At 41.7% G+C, this 17251-nt stretch overlaps 1 protein-coding gene across 6 annotated transcripts in view; it reads left to right on the top strand.

The window, feature by feature from the left end:
- NECAB1 (N-terminal EF-hand calcium binding protein 1) overlaps positions 1 to 17251 on the top strand; it is a 69470-nt gene that overhangs the window by 33347 nt on the left and 18872 nt on the right. For all 6 annotated transcript variants that reach the window (XM_062604627.1, XM_062604628.1, XM_062604626.1 and 3 more), the window contains 4 exons: positions 6296 to 6432; positions 7019 to 7131; positions 9192 to 9268; positions 16003 to 16056. In XM_062604627.1, coding sequence (XP_062460611.1) covers positions 6296 to 6432; positions 7019 to 7131; positions 9192 to 9268; positions 16003 to 16056 — 381 coding nt within the window. The remainder of the gene's footprint in view (positions 1 to 6295; positions 6433 to 7018; positions 7132 to 9191; positions 9269 to 16002; positions 16057 to 17251) is intronic.

Genomic DNA, 17251 nt, shown 5'->3' with positions numbered 1-17251 from the left:
ACCCTGCTAAAGGCAGAGATGACCCTATGAATAAACAGCTAATTTTAGCTAGAGACATTAATAAATGAGGCTTTAGAATTTAATTTCATAGGATTTTCTATCTATGAAATCTATTTAAGATTGTGACTATTAGGGCAAGTCAGGGTTCTCCTTCTAGCTCCTTATCAGAGTAATGAAAATTCTTGGGATCATCTTTGATCTTTTTCGTGAAGTCTTATACCTACCGTGTGAGAAGGAGGCAATGCTCAAAATTCTGCTAGTAGCAGAGAAGATGTGTTAAATAGTCAGAACTTAAAAGCAACCAACCAACCAAAACCAAACCCCTTAATTAAGTTACTATCCATACCTTTAAACATAGAAATGTATAGAATCAACTTCAGAGCAAAAAAAGAAACATTTAGCCTAGCCATTCTCCTGTCAATACCTATCAAAACCACCACCAACAGCTTTGATGTTTTCCCTTGCAATCCTTACAAACCTCTTCCAGGAGCAATGGCATTAGACATATCCCTGCTACCTGCTGATATAAAACACAATTTCTTGTCTCAAGCTGTGTGATGCACTTAACAGCAGTTAAGTACAAGTTATTTTTTTATCCATGCATGAATTTTGTACATACTATTACTGCAGTAGGAGTATATTACTTCTTCAGTAATCCCAGTAGAGTGATAAACTATGTGGTTTTGATGCATGCTATTACAATTATACATCAATATTCTCCTATAATCACCCATGATTACCTATTTTTTTCCTTGCTCTTACGTTATCACTGCAAGTGGTTAGTAGAGATTGTCACTGTTCCAATTCTGTAGGCAGAACTGAAACATGCATTTTATTCCAAATAAAATACTTTGATAAATGTAGAAAGTTTTTGCCGCACTCAAACCCTGAAGCTGAATCTATGTAATAGTTTTGCATGCTATGCTTCTTCATTTTTACAATGAGGATGCTGTAAGTCATCACAGTGAGCATCTGTGGATCCAGCTTCTGATGAATTTATGATTTTACTCTTGACTTTACTCTTCTGATACAGTCTGAAGAACTAGATCTTAAGGAATTAAAGAACTTGATCTTAAGGAATTAAATCAAAATACTGTATTTTTTTTATTTTTTTTTTTCCCATGGGCATATGAAAAATTCACACCAGCATACCAGTTATCCTGACTAATTTTATATCCTCAATTTAAAGTTGTAACGCATGGCGTTGTCCCACTAATTCAGGATAAACACACAGAGCAGGAGACATCCCATGATCAAGGGAAATTTAAATACATTATTCCTTACTGAGTCTTTGTCAATTATAACTACTTTTCAGTCACCTTGGGGTTATTTTCTGTAAAGATAAGCATAAATATCTTTTATGAAATTATTTTTATATGACACATAAAATAGGAAACAGAAATTTGCAAAGTAAGAAACAGTAGAATCATAGAATAGTTAGGGTTGGAAAGGATCTTAAGATCATCTAGTTCCAACCCCCCTGCCATGGGCAGGGACACCTTATGCTAAATCATATCACCCAAGGCCTCGTCCAACCTGGTCTTGAACACTGCCAGGGATGGAGCATTCACAACATCCCTGGGCAACCTATTCCAGTGCCTCACTACCCTAACAGGAAAGAATTTCCTCCTTATATCCAATCTAAACTTCCCCTGTTTAAGTTTTAACCCGTTACCCCTTGTCCTATCACTACAGTCTCTAATGAACAGTCGCTCTCCAGCATCCCTATAGGCCCTTCAGATACTGGAAGGCTGCTATGAGGTCTCCACGCAGCCTTCTCTCCTCCAGGCTGAACAGCCCCAACTTTCTCAGCCTGTCTTCATACAGGAGGTGCTCCAGTCCCCTGATCATCTTCATGGCCCTTCTCTGGACTTGTTCCAACAGTTCCATGTCCTTTTTATGTTGAGGACACCAGAACTGCACACAATACTCCATGTGAGGTCTCACAAGAGCAGAGTAAAGGGGCAGGATCACCTCCTTCGACCTGCTGGTCACGCTCCTTTTGATGCAGCCCAGGATACGGTTGGCTTTCTGGGCTGCAAGCACACACTGAAGCTGGCTCATGTTCATTTTCTCATTGACCAACACCCCCAAGTCCTTCTCCACAGGGCTGCTCGGAATCTCTTTTCTGCCCTACCTGTAGCTGTGCCTGGGATTGCTCTGACCCAGGTGTAGGACCTTGCACTTGGCATGGTTAAACTTCATGAGGTTGGTGTCAGCCCACCTCACAACCATGTCGAGGTCCCTCTGGATGGCATTCCTTCCCTCCAGCGTATCAACCGAACCACACAGCTTGGTGTAATAACTATTATAAGTAATTTTACAAATAAAGTACAATAAATAAGTTATAAAGTGCTATATAACATAATCTGCTACACAGTAGAATAGCAATATAAGAAGGAGAGGCCAAGGGGACCAGGTTTGTTCAGCTTGGAGAAGAGGCTGTGGGAAGATGTAATTCTGCTGTCTAAAAGGGAGATACAGTGAAGACAAAACAACATCATCTCTTTCAGGGGTGCACAGCAAAAGCACAAGAGGCAATGTCTGCAGGTTGTGGAAGGGAAGAGACATATGGAAAATTCTTTTTGCGGAGAGATGGAGTAATCTCCACCCTTGGAGATGTTCCAGACTGAGCTGGACATCACCCTGGGCAGCCTGCACTAGCTTTGAATTTGGCCCTCCTCTGAATAGGGGTTTGGAATAGATGACAGCCAGATGTCCTTTCCCACTGTATTTGTGGAACTTTTGCTTAAGCTCCAACCCCTTCTGAGAGATTTCAGAGTTTTTTGCCCCAACCAACTTTAGTTTGCATGTCCCAAGTCAGCGAACACAGGTATCTCCTTCCTTTCCATCTCAAAGAGCTGGTCTTGCGATAAGTGGATCAGTGTGGTGTCAGGTCACTGGCTGGCACCACGACTTGGGAGGATCAAGAGAGTGACTGAACCTGTGGTGGCCCTGAGATGTGGACTCCTGCGATGTGGATCCCTAAGCCCCACCACCTCCATCATTATAAAAGGAGAACCTCTTCTGAACCTTTTAATACAGCTGTAAGCGAGCTTTAAAGACCACAGTGACCTTTTCCACAGAGAATCACCCAATTATGTGTATTTTCAGTTGCATTAATGGAAACTTAAATCTTAGCTGCTTACAAAGGTCACAGTTGTCTCTTGATGAGGAAGATGTGGAAAATTACCCTCATTCACTTACAATCAGTAAAACTAACAAGCAGAGTGATAGGTTAGCACAGACTTATTTGATGTGGACTACTCAAACTGCTGTGCAGTATAATGTATATGCTAACGAATGGTAATTTGCAGCTAATGAAATTAAAGAGTTCTTTTTTCTAATTTATATATAGACACCATCAGTGGGTCCTGTTATTAATTGGTGGCAGGATACACTAACAATGCAAATGCTGGGCATGCTGATTTTAACATAATATACACTTAATAAATTGATACACATTTTTCTTAATTCAGAAATAACAATGTCTTTCTCCTAATGAAATCTTGTACCATTGTGCCTCTAGTGAAATGCAAATGAAAGCATTTTTCTGTATGAAGTAGAGTAGTGAAATGATAACAAAGCATGTAATTCCTCATTGCTGAGAGCTGGAGTTGAGGTTTAAGTTGAATTGTAATGGTCAGTCTTTTTCCCTCCATGACTTAAATTATAATAATGCTGACAATTTATATATGGTGAATAGCTTTTTCCATGACCTTTGAAGAATTTTAGAAGGACAAGTAGACATAGTTGTCTTTCAGTGGGCAGGAGTCAAAGTTGTCCAACATTGCTGTGAGCTTAGATTTGCTGGCTTGGAGCCATTTACTTAAAGAAAAACACTGACTAGCCATTTACCCATTAAAAGAGTTAAGTCTTCTGTATAGAAGAGTTGTAAGCACTACTATTTGGGTAAAATGTACATGAGGAAAAGGTCTTTGATAATTCTAGACTCACAGAGATATGTTAGCATGTTGCATGGCCCATCTTTAGAAAAAAGCTCTGTGTACCTGTAACTATAAGCTGTATTTAAAGATCACAAGGATCTTTTCCATAGGTCTTTTCCAAGTATAGAACTTACGGAACAACAGAACAAGAATAAAAAAAAAGACTAAATCCTAGTGCACAAACCTATAGTAGTTCTGATGGGAAAAAAAACCCTGAAATATTATTGATTTTGAAGTGCAGGAAATATTTCTAAAGAAGTCAAAAAGCAGCCAGCATTAGAGAGCAGCAAGTATTACAGAGCTAATGTTTGTATGATCCCCTCCCATCAGCAAGGGCCCACCTGAACAGTAAGCAAAATGAAACAGGATGGATGTACATTTTAAGTTGTAATTCAACATACCAGTATCAGAGTTACAATGACTACAAGCAGGAAGCTATATGGAGGTATCTGTAGCACTTGGTTTTTGGATGCCCAGGATTTTGAAACACTTTGATTATTCTAATCTTGTGAGATTGCCTTGGTATTCAAAAATTTACAAGAAGTGGTCGGTTCTGTCATCACTTATTTCCAAGAGTACTGGTGGAAGGTGAAAAATTGTAACATACCCTGGATTTCTTCTGCAGGGTTTGATTTAACTGCCCATACTACACATGTCGTTCTAACATGTCTCAGAGAACCAAAGTTCTTTGAAATTAAGTGACATCTGCCAGGTGCACCAGTTTTAAATCAGTTGCAATAAAGACAATGTAGAAGAAGAAAATAAGCTTTGCTATTGTATAATAAGTTATACTAATCATAAAGGTTGCCATAAATGTTATTTGTAGGACCAGTGTGAGCCTAAGGTATTCGTTCAAAAGGTAGACAATCTCCCATGAAAATCTATTTCAAAAAGTATAAATGAGAAATTATTTGTTGGAGAGTGGCTTACACCTGATTCATCTGAAGACAGAAGTAAATATAGAAGTTGCTTCTGGCAACATGAATAAGTTCCGATGACTCATGGGTGGTTTAACATCTGAGATCTCTCTAGCAGAAGTCTTCCAACAAGAGCTAAGTTAATAACACATATTGTGAATCGACTGCTCTCACTTGACAGCAAAATGCTTTTAAAGCTATTAACTTAGTCCTTTTATTTCGCATTTAAATTTCAAAACGTCCCACATTTGTGTTCTGATTGCAAACACATACATGCAAAAATTCTAAGAGAAGTCTAAAACTCAAAAAGGCATTTCACATTGAGAAGAACAGGGAAGATCTTGAAAATACTCATATGCATTGCCAAAAATACTCAAATGGGTTGTCAGCTTGAGTAGGAGGCAACAACATTCAAATGACAGGTTTTCTTTAAAGTGTGGAGATAACAGACCGTCAATCCATCTTCAAATGTGGTGACCAGAGAAATCTTTCATTCAATGTACCTCATATTTTATGAAACCATTTTAGATAGAATTGTAGCCAAAGGCTTTCAGGATCAGCTGAATGGGATTTCTGCACACATAAGCAGACTTAGGGCATATGAAAAACACACACCAGCATACTTTCATCAGAGAAGGACTCAACAAATTCAGTCAGAGTTAGAGATGGAAGTCCGTTTTCCTTCCCTTTTCCAGATGGGAGCTCTACACAGTAAGCAGAGGTTCTAGGGGCCTATCCTCTCTATTATATTTATTAATGAGAAAAGCACAAAGAAGTTTTTTATATTATGCTAAATATAGGTGCAAACTTTAAGCCAAGCTCCAACTCAAGGAACTTCCGGATGCATTTAGTGTAATTGTATTGATACATGGTTTCAAAAATAATTAAGCAAGTTATAGGAACAAAAATCAGTTAAAGACTCTTAAATTCAGAAGGCAATCTCTCTGGCACAGGCAGTCCTCCAGCCAAACTGCTGGTGGAGTTTTCCGGGGAATATCACTAAGCATGTGCCTTGCTCAAAGACTATTCCCATAATCACTGTCAGAGGCAGGCCAGTGGGCTTGATAAACTTCTTTCACAAGTGTGGAGCTGAATAAAAGCTATTTCTGCAGTTGTCAATCATATCTTGGCTTTTCCACACTTAAGAAGTAATGTGGTACTGCCATCAACTGGAGTTAAGAAATGTAAGAAAAGGTTTTTTTTTCTGGAGGTGGAAATTATGTTGAGGCACTCTCTCAGCTTGGGTGGGATCAGCATTTAAACCTGGAAATGTAGAGGTCTTTTGGTCCCAAAATGAAAGATATGTTGCTTATGTGGTTTGCATGTATAGGCATGAAAACATCCAAGCTGCTTCCTTTCCAAATTAAATCTGAATCTTTCCTCACATATTTCTAACCTAGTAGGCAAATCTTTGTTTTTTTACTTTTTTAGGACTATCAGAAAGGTTCTAATTTGGAGCAGTTTGTGACTCGCTTTCTTTTGAAGGAGACGCTGAACCAGCTTCAATCCCTCCAGAGCTCCGTGGAGTGTGCCATGGAAACCACAGAGGAACAGACTCGGCAGGAGAGGTGAGCAAACCTCCTGCCCAGCTGCAGTGAAGGGTGTGAGCAGAGGGGTCACCATTTTACATTTCACCATGCAAACTGAAGGAATATAGGAGTAGCAATGGAAAAGTTAGGCTAACTCAGCACTTCAACTACAGCTGTTTTGGAGAAAATGAGTTAGTTCCTACTGCAGATGCCCCAGTCGCTATGTAAAATCATCTTCAGTTATGCTTAACCCAGAGGCAGACTGAATCAAAATCCCATTCACACATTCCTAAACTAAGGGTGCTCACAGTCCAGTATTAGCTAATTCTCATCAGTTTTCCTTCCTTATTGTCAGATACATGTTACTGTTTATCTTTTCAATCTTTAAGCTGAAGAAGTCAACCTTTAAAGTTCATATTTCACTTTTAGCTGTTCTTGTGACCCCAGTTCCTCTGCAGAGATGTCGCAAAACTCATGTGAATGAGGGACCAGTGTGACTGGTTCATTAGGTCAGGTCAGAACCACATCACAAACACCAACTTTGAGCTTTCTCTCCCTTAAAGATAGGTTTACAACAGCTTAACCTTCCTCTTTTTACTTTATAAAGTCTCCTGTTTCTGTGCAGACAAGATCCAGCAAAACCAGAAGTGCTTTCAATTCAGTGGCCAGGAAAACACTCAGCTCGAAGGCTGCAGAGGAAAAACAGTCTGTCACCAAACAGCCTCCGTTTTAGCACAGGTATGGCATTTCACATTTTAAAGATATTTAAAACACACATACCCATGTGCACAGTAACACTGCATGTGTGTGTGTGTGCTTAACTCTCAAGCCAGCACTTCTTTAGCCTTTGTACTTGTTCAGGTAAAGCCACACTCTGCCTCCTCTACGTATCACACCCAGGGTACATCCCAAGTATTAAGATTTATTTGTTTGCTCAAAACATAGTCCAGGTGCCACAGGAACTCTCAGCTGAAAAATGAGCAAGGTACTGAATTTGCAGATCAAGAGCATGTGTTGAAAAATCTTCAGTTTCTGATAAATAACCTTTCTTTCTCTAGAGCAATCACTGCTGTACACATTCACACTGTGGGTGATGCCAACAGCTGCTCTCATCATGCACATGTGTTTCCTTGAGTATTTTCTTGAGGCTTTAGCAAAGCAAAATTTTCCAGAGACTTTAGAGAGACTCAGAGATGCCTGTGCCTTTGTAGAACATTTTCTAGCTTCACCTTTGCTATATATCATATCATTATACAGTTATAAATACGGCTGCAGCAGAGATGGGGAGCTAGGAAGTCTTCTAAAAGGGGCATGTCTTATCCATATAAAGAGACAAGACACAGTGTCTTTAGTCTTTCCTCTGCTGCTAACTTCCATTACTTGGGAGAAAAAGATATGAAAGTTATTATGACAAAACATACTCGATCTTGAATCGGTCAAAATTTGCAGTCACCACAGGCATAAACTGCACATCTCAAACCCAAAATCTCATTCTAGGAGAACCTAGTGGAGGATGGATCAATCCTAATAAAAATATTCCTGCAATTCATCAAGCACCTAGGAATGCTGTTTGGTTGGAAAGGTGGAGAAGGGTCATTAGCTGCAAGGACATCAAGGTAATGTTATTACATTAGCTACAGAGTCCACCACAAGTTTATACCATAATTAGTGGATACATGAAAACCCTAAAGACAGCATATTGCAGATAACTATTAAAAAGCTGAAAACGCCTCAGAGTTTAAGTATGAAAACAGCTGTAGCAGCTAAATGACCCTTCTCTGAATGAAGAAAAGGCCCCTTATTCCCAATGCATACAAGCCATTCTACAATTATCTTAGGAGGCTTCTTCAGGAGTCTCTCAATATCAGGATTCCTCAACATGCCATGCCAGAAACCTAGGTCACTTAGATGCAGATGTACACCCAATTAATTCTTTTCTACTGTTCATAAGAATGTTGTGATTTGGTTTGGTTTGTTTTTTTTGGAAAGAACATTCATACTCTTAACCTTTGAATAATCCTGGAATTCTGCTGGAAACACTGTATCAGGACCCTAAGAACAGCAACAGGCTGACTATGGCAATGTCCTTGCAGACAGGTTCCTACAGCAGCTCTGCTGTCTCTCTGCAGGAGGAAGTAAGATCCTGTCACCAGAGCTGTATTGCCCCTGCCAGGATATTACAGACATTCTTGACTGCCTTTCACTTTCACCGATGCTCTCAGAGGAAAGAGGAACTGCAGTCAAGACACACACATGGTCCATCCATGGGATGTACTTGAAAGGAATCCCAAAGACAGTCTTGCTATGCAGCAGAAGAGCTGACTCCTACTCTTAGAGAAACCTTTATGTAAAGAAGGTGAAGAAATGGCAAACTAAGAAAAATATTAAGATAAAGAAAACCTTAATGCATGCGTACACACAGACACCCCTCAGATGATTTATGAATTTTGAGCAGAAGGTACTCAGGTAATGAGCTGGTTACATCTGCAGAGGAGAGTATTTCTTTCTTGAGGTACCAGCATGATTTCAAAAGCACTTGAATATATTAATCTAGAATGTAGTTTTCATTCTGCATTGGATTTCAGTTATATCTTAAAAAGAATGAAAATAATTCATATAGTCAAAATCATGCTTTCCTTTAGTTACACCTAAATGAACATGGAACTAGTTGCAGCACGATCTTCAAGAAGCAAAATAAATTGCCAGCTAAGCCAAACATTTTTATAAAATAAATGAATATGCTGTATTCCAGTATTGAGTAACATTTGATAAATGTTCATTATTTATGTTTTCCAAAGGTTGGATGGAGGAAAATGGCCAGTGGATGACCCAGATAAACAGACTCCAAAACCTGATTGACAGGCTGGAAAAGAAGGTGTGCATTTCTTTTCACCTGTTTGTCTCTCAGTAAAGAAATCCTTAAACCACAACTGCTTTCCATGTCCCAGTCACAGCCTTTCCAATCAGTGAGTGAAACATCACCTAAGAGAGCTAACACCCATTATATCCTTACGTTTTTCCTTCCACCTTCTTTCCTGCTTCATCAGAGTATGACATGGTTTTTTTATGTTTTCCTTTCCCTTTTCCATCATCACAGATCCAGCTGTTCATCAAGAATTGAATAGTCACATTACGACTGGAGGATTCTGTTGTACTTAGTTATGTTTGTTTTGGAGAACATGGGACAAGCCTCTCTTTTTAGGATCTTTTTTTTTTCCTTTTCCTCTCTAAGCTTTCCCACTAAAGCTTGACATAAAGTTGTGTTTCCTCCTTCCCCACCAGAGAAAACTGATTTATAAAGGTTGGAACACTCTTCATAATGAGTACAGTTCAACCAAAAGCTAATGCAAATCTTATCATCCTGCCTGGGAGGTGGTTGCACCAGGTCCCAGAGCCCAGAGACTGCCTGCAGTTCCCATGCCAAAGCAGAGCCATCTGGGCATCTGACAAATGACCCATCTGATCCAATGAAACCAGGGCTTCCAGGGCCTTGTAAAAACCCGAGTAACATCTGTCTGTAGAGAAAGTACCTATTTCTTTTCTCTTTCAATGAGATTGAGTGCTACCCTAGCTTTTAAAATTTGGGTTATGTCTATGTGTGATGACTTTCTTTTTGGAGAAGAAAGCAGGGTATTAAATAAGGTTTTAAATTCCTGTGTTGTTCTCTACATGAAGTGTCCCTGTTGAAGGACAGACAGCTAATGTTGGATAGATGCTAAGGAATACCTGTATTCAAGGATTTGGGACTCAGGGGATTTCTTCCTCCTGGTCTACTAGAGGCAAGGTTTTAGGCTGAATTGCTCTCAGACCCAGGAGCTGCTCCAGTCCCAGTCGGGCTGATGCTGCTCCTCCATGCAGGTCAGTGCTCGCCAGCAGTGAGGCTGTGCACATACTCCAAAGACACCGGTCAAAGCACAGCAGCACAGGTACCTTCACCAGCACTCTCCGACAGGCATCACTTGCAGAAACAATATGCAACAGCCTGATCCTTCTTCCCAGTTGAGCAGGATGGATGTTCCCCTGTGAACATTATCATGGGCTTTAAGTCTACCTAGTGTTTGTGGCTGTATCCATGCCCCTTAGCCAGGCACTGCCTCAGACCTTGGGTCCTGGCAGACAAGCGTCTCCTCCTTCTTGCCTGCTAGTCTGGCTTGAGTTCAGTAGCAGATTATACACACAGAAAAAAAGTTAAGTGAGGGATTAGACAAGAAGCCAGAATAAACGGTGGTGATCCAGCACAGGCCTCAGCAAGATGAACATACTGACCTTTCTCTGCCATTCCTCACTCCCAAATGAACAAACTGCTCCGAATTACTTTTACCCTTTGGTCCCGCTTTGGGATCAAAGTTTGGTATTTCAGTTATCTCAGCTTTATAACTGATTAGCTGCATGACTGATGCAGTCACCCCTGGCACTCTTGGCCACGTAAGGCTGCTCTCCAAAAGGCCAGTACTTCCTTTGGTTATCCCTGAGGTCTGACAGTCTCTCGCATCATTTCTCCTTAACCAGCTGTGAAATTTGGTCGTTCCTTGTGGCACTGTCTGTAACTTCTGTCAGCTGCTCACTCTGCTCCTTGCTGTGCTCAGCAGCTCCTCACGGTCTGCTCACTCCAATAAGCCTCTGGCCAGGGCATACCCATCCACCTGCACACAGCAGCTTCCTCCCAGAGGTCATTTCTGTATGAGGAAACCAATTACACAGCAGTTGCCACATTAATGACATTTTAGTAGCAACTTGTTTTTTTCTGAATAGATCAAAGTTGGATTTTGAAATGTCAAAGTCCATCATGAAACGCAACTCCTGCCTTTGGTCCAGCTTTACTCCCAGCTCTGCTTTGGAAACAGCAGCTCCCTGTCCTGCCACAGTTGCCTCCTGACACAGACTGATGCCAAAAGGAGTTCAAGGAAACTTAACATTTCAAAGAATGTGACTGAAAAAAGAGACCTGGCATACAGCACTAATGCACTGCAAGCATTACGGAAAGCAGCCAACCATTTTGTAGTATATAACTTGAGGATGTTTAACAAGGATGTTAGAAAATGATCAAATCTGCTACAGATAAATTCTTCAATAAAATCTTCAACCTCAGCCTGAAAAGGATCTCAGTGCCAAAGGGAAACAGTGGCAGGGCATAGACTTTTAAAACTTCTTAAGGGGACTGGCAAGTTATCCATCTGTATTTCCTACTGGAAAACTACCTGGTGAAGGATTTAGTGTTGTCTAATTCTTCTGCTGTCTTCTGTCAAAGGTGAATTCAGAGTATGGAACTCTGTCTAGAGTATGGAACTCTGTCTGGGAACAGGTGAGCAGTCCACAGAGAGTTTGTGGGTCAGGGTTAAAGGGAATATAGCTATGGGAGACATTACTGTGGGGATCTGTTACAGACCGCCTGATCAAGGAGAACCTGCGGATGAAGCACTCCATAGACAGAAAGGAAAAGCTTCATGCTCGCAGGCCCTTGTTCTCATGGGTGACTTCAACCACCCTGACATCTGTTGGAAGGACGGTACGGCCCGGCACAAACAATCCAGCAGGTTCCTTCATTGTGTAGGAGACAACTTCCTTCTGCAAGTAATAGAGGAGCTGACAAGGAGAGGTGCCATGCTTGACCTCGTGCTCACCAACAGGGAAGGGCTTGTTGGAAATGTGACTCTCCAGGGCAGCCTTGGATGCAGCAATCACGAGATGGTCGAACTCGAGATCCTCAGGACAGTGAGAAGAGCGTGCAGCAAGCTCAATGCCCTGGACTTCAAAAGAGCAGACTTTGGCCTCTTCAGGAACCTGCTTAGTAAGGTTCCATGGAATACAGCCCTAGAGGGCAGAGGGGCCCAAGACTGTTGGTTGATATTCAAGGATCACCTGCTACAAGCTTGGGAGTGTTGCATCCCAACTAGAAGGAAGTGCAGCAGGAGGGCCAGGAGACCTCCTTGGATGGATAAGGAGCTCCTGAAGAAAATTCAATTGAAAAAAGAGGCTTATAATAAGTGGAAGCAAGGACAGGAGGCCTGGGAAGAGTACAGGGATGTTGTCCGAGAAGCTAGGGACCAGGTTAGGAAAGCTAAGGCCCAGTTAGAATTAAACTTAGCTAGAGGTATTAAAGATAACAGGAAGGGATTCTACAAGTACATAGCAAATAAAAAACAGACTAGGGAGAACGTAGGCCCCATCAGGAAGCTCTCAGGAGAACTGGCTACACAGGATTTGGAGAAGGCTGAGGTTCTGAATGACTTCTTTGCCTCGGTCTTCACTGGCAAAGGCTCTGACCAAACCACCCAAGTCTTGGGAGGCAGATGCAGGGACTGTGAGAATGAAGACCTTGTGCCCACTGTAGGAGAGGAACTGGTTCGAGACCATCTTAAAAATCTGAATGTGCACAAGTCCATGGGTCCTGACGAGATCCATCCGCGGAAGGAGCTGGCAAATGAAGTTGCGAAGCCACTGGCCATCATATTTGAGAAATCATGGCAGTCAGGTGAAGTTCCCGATGACTGGAAAAGGGGAAATATAACCCCCATTTTCAAGAAGGGGAAAATGGATGACCCAGGGAATTACAGACCAGTCAGTCTCACCTCTGTGCCTGGCAAAATCTTGGAGCAGATTCTCCTGGAAGGCATGCTAAGGCACATGAAAATCAACAAGGTGCTTGGTGACAGCCAGCATGGCTTCACTAAGGGGAAATCCTGCCTGACCAATTTAGTGGGCTTCTATGATGGGGCTACAGAACTGATGGACAGGGGTAGAGCAGTTGATGTCATCTACCTGGACTTGTGTAAAGCGTTCGACGCTGTCCCACACGACATCCTTGTCTCTAAATTGGAGCGACATCAACTTGATGGATGGATCACTCAGTGGATAAAGAACTGGCTGGATGGCCACACACAAAGAGCTGTGGTCAATGGCTCAATGTCCAGCTGGAGACCAGTAACGAGTGATGTCCTACAGGGATCGGTGTTGGGACCGGTCTTGTTTAACATCTTCGTTGCTGACATGGACAGTGGGATTGAGTGTGCACTCAGCAAGTTTGCCGATGACACCAAGCTGTGTGGTTCTGTTGATACGCTGGAGGGAAGGAATGCCATCCAGAGGGACCTTGACACGCTTGTGAGGTGGGCTGATGGCAGTCTCATAAAGTTGAACCATGCCAAGTGCAAGGTCCTACACCTGGGTTGGAGCAATCCCAGGCACAGCTACAGGTTGGGAAGAGAAGAGATTCAGAGCAGCCCTGCGGAGAAGGACTTGGGGGTGTTGGTTGATGAGAAAATAAACATGAGCTGGCTTCAGTGTGCGCTCACAGCCCAGAAAGCCAACCGTATCCTGGGCTGCATCAAAAGGAACATGACCAGCAGGTTGAAGGAGGTGATCCTGCCCCTCTGCTCTGCTCTTGTGAGACCTCACCTGGAGTATTGTGTGCAGTTCTGGTGTCCTCAACATAAAAAGGACATGGAGCTGTTGGAACAAGTCCAGAGAAGGGCTACGAGGATGATCAGGGGACTGGAGCACCTCCCATATGAAGACAGGCTGAGAAAGCTGGGGCTGTTCAGCCTGGAGAAGAGAAGGCTGCATGGAGACCTCATAGCAGCCTTCCAGTATCTGAAGGGGGCCTATAGGGATGCTGGAGAGCGACTGTTCATTAGAGACTGTAGTGATAGGACAAGGGGTAATGGCTTAAAACTTAAACAGGGGAAGTTTAGGTTGGATATAAGGAGGAAATTCTTTCCTGTTAGGGTGGTGAGGCACTGGAATAGGTTGCCCAGGGAAGTTGTGAATGCTCCATCCCTGGCAGTGTTCAAGACCAGGTTGGACGAGGCCTTGGGTGATATGATTTAGCGTAAGGTGTCCCTGCCCATGGCAGGGGGGTTGGATCTAGATGATCTTAAGGTCCTTTCCAACCCTAACTATTCTATGATTCTATGATTTAACCATCAATTAGTCTCCTAAGTTGTCTTTTTTCCCTCAAATAATATCTTTTTATTTTCTATGTTCATATTTTCTGGAAAAAAAATGGAATACTTTTCTTGCTATCTTAGTAGAGACTTTCCAGTACAACTTGAGTCATTCCTGCCCTCTCTTTTTCCATTTGTTTCCCCTAGAAATAAAAGGCACTGTTAGTATAAAAGAGCAACAGGAATATGCATTTTCCATCAGGGTTTTTACCTGAAGTGTCTGCACTGACAAATGAGCTATTAAAAGCTGGGTTTTCTTCCCTTCAATCACACATGTCATGCCCTTCTATGCACATTCTACAGAAGTAAAGCTATACTGGACGTAGTGTGATTGCAACTTCACTCCTGCCTTGCTCTGCCACCTGCTGCTGGTGTGGGTCCCCTGGTCATTTGGGTTTTACCTGCACACCTCTTCTTGGCTTTTCCATGAGTACAGTATTTGTGCTGGCAAAACACTTGCTCCTTGAGGTTAATCAATCCTCACCCAGTGGGAAGCAGAATGTTTTTATCTTTCTCACACAAGAATTGTGTGCAGTAGGATGTGAAATACACTAACAAAGAGCGCATCTTGCTCCAGCTGCTTACTGCAAATCAGTCTGCTTTTTGTCAGGCATATGGATATTTTTCAGAATATCCATATGGCACTGGGCTTCAGGGTACTGCATGTGCCTGGCATGTAAATGCTCATTGCGTGTGTGTTACTAGACAGTGTTTGCATGAATTACCAATTCATAAAGTGCACATCCAGCCTGTGTGCCAAGCAAGCATACTGCTGCCTCCCAGATGCATCTGTTTGCTGCTGCCCTGCCTGTCCTCAGAAGCAGGTGCAGTAGTTCAGAAACCTGACTTGGAGCAATGATGAAAAACAGTCCCTTGCAACCTTTAACCCCCATAGGGAAGCTTCTCTACGTAAAGTTTTATGATTGCAGAATGGTAGCTGATAGTTCATTTCAAATGAGGTTGAGGCAACTGGGGTTTTTTAGTCTGGAGAAAAGGAGGCTCGGGGGGACCTTATCGGTCTCTACAACAACCTGAAAGGAGGTAATAGTGAGGTGGAGGTCAGTCTTGAGTGATAAGACATCAAGCTGTGCCAGGGGAGGTTTAGACTGGATATTAGGAAAAATCTCTTCACTGAGAGGGTGGTCAGGCATTGGAACAGGCTGCCCAGGGAAGTAGTGGAACCACCGTCCCTGGAAGTGTTCAGAAACTGTGTATATGAGGCCCTTAGTGACATGGTTTAGTGGTGGTCCTGGCAGTGCTGGGGTAATGGTTGGACATGATGATCTTAAAGCTCATTTCCAACCTAGTTGATTCTGTAATTCAAATCACTATCCTTGCTCATCTCCATAGTCCACATGACAATTTCAGAAGGTATCTATCTTACACATTTGTGAACAAGTGGATTTCTTACAAATGAAATATCACCTGATCAGTATTATAAATAAAACTGTACAAACGGCTTAGGTTGGATTTAACCACTGAAGCGTGCAAGATATTGCAAACAATACTTCTATTTGACTTACAGCTAATAAAGAAGGGATTTAATTATAACTTCTGGAGATTAAACAGAATCTAGCTATTGGAATAGTTTGTTTAAAAGGTAAGAGCAGACTACAGATGTAGTATTGCCTTGTATATTTCTATTTTATTTTCAACTGCCTCAAAGGACCTAAAGCTTGAGCCATTTGAAGAGGAGGTTCTGGAAGAAAATGCAAGATCTGTAAGTGCTTTTCAAGATAATGATTTTGACATTTGCTTTTGCATGCCAGGTATTGAAACAACAACACCTGATCTCTTTTGTTGAAAACTAATTTAAAAAATCACCATCCTCACTTTTTCCAACAGTAAGGAACCATTTTAGTTAGCAGGATACATCATGCAAGAGGTAACAAAAGAATATGTGGGCAAAACTTTTATATTAATTTTTGGATCATTTTCAAAGGGTGCAGTAGCCAAAACCTCAACTCACATAAGGAGGAAGAGGTACCATTAATAAGATTTACCAACCTGGCAGCAATGTTTAAGCAGTGATAGCTTCTCTGCTCCAAATCACCTAATGCTGAATGCATGCTTTAAATCACTGTTGTATGGCCTTCTCCCCTTCCTTCCTCCCTCCCTCCTTTCCAAAACTGCTACAGGAAACCTTATCAGGAAAGATGGAAGATCATCTAGTACTAAGCAATACTCAGTATTGCAACTTACAAAACCAAAATCATAACCAACAATAAACTTACTGTTAAGTAAGATTATGTCCCAAGATCAAGCTCATTTTTTCTGATACACTAGCATTCTTACATTCAAGGCTTTGGACCTAGCAAAATGGGAATCAAATACACATGAAAAAATAACCAGAAGAGGTGATCCATCAAATTCCTTCTTTCATCACAGGAATTTAATTTTTTTTTTTTTTAAATTATATTCTACAGTATTGCTAGACAGGAAATCTCTGTTCATCATTTAACATGGGCTACCTTAGGCATCTCATTCACGTGTGAGTCATAGCTCTAAAAGGTAAAAGACTATAAGAGCACCTCAATGAAAGTAACACTGCATCCAGTGCAGACCGTCGGAATACACTCTTACATCAAACCTCACACCTGGCTGCATCCAGATTCATCCAAGGAAACATGCTGACTTTATTACTGAACATTTCAAAGATCAACATTTGCTTCATATAGTTACTCTCTCATCCAGTGTTCAGACAACTCTTGTTTTCTCTAAAGTGGACACTCATTTGGGTGTTCCCATTCTGTGCCTCACCTTGCCCAGACGTGAAAGCCACATACGAGCATTTATACTTCTCCACTCCAGAGCACTGAAACAGAGACTGCAAACTGTGTTTTTTATTGTTTTATGGTAGACTTTTATGAGTTTAAAGCACAAGGAACTCAAGATGATATGACAGTAATAATGTT

Source organism: Pezoporus occidentalis, unplaced genomic scaffold (genome assembly GCF_034315485.1).
Source record: "Pezoporus occidentalis ecotype Australia unplaced genomic scaffold, CSIRO_AGI_Poc_V1 ctg87, whole genome shotgun sequence".
Classification (NCBI taxonomy): domain Eukaryota; kingdom Metazoa; phylum Chordata; class Aves; order Psittaciformes; family Psittacidae; genus Pezoporus; species Pezoporus occidentalis.
Note: the sequence above shows the minus strand (reverse complement) of the source record. Positions and strands in the feature narration are given on the sequence as shown.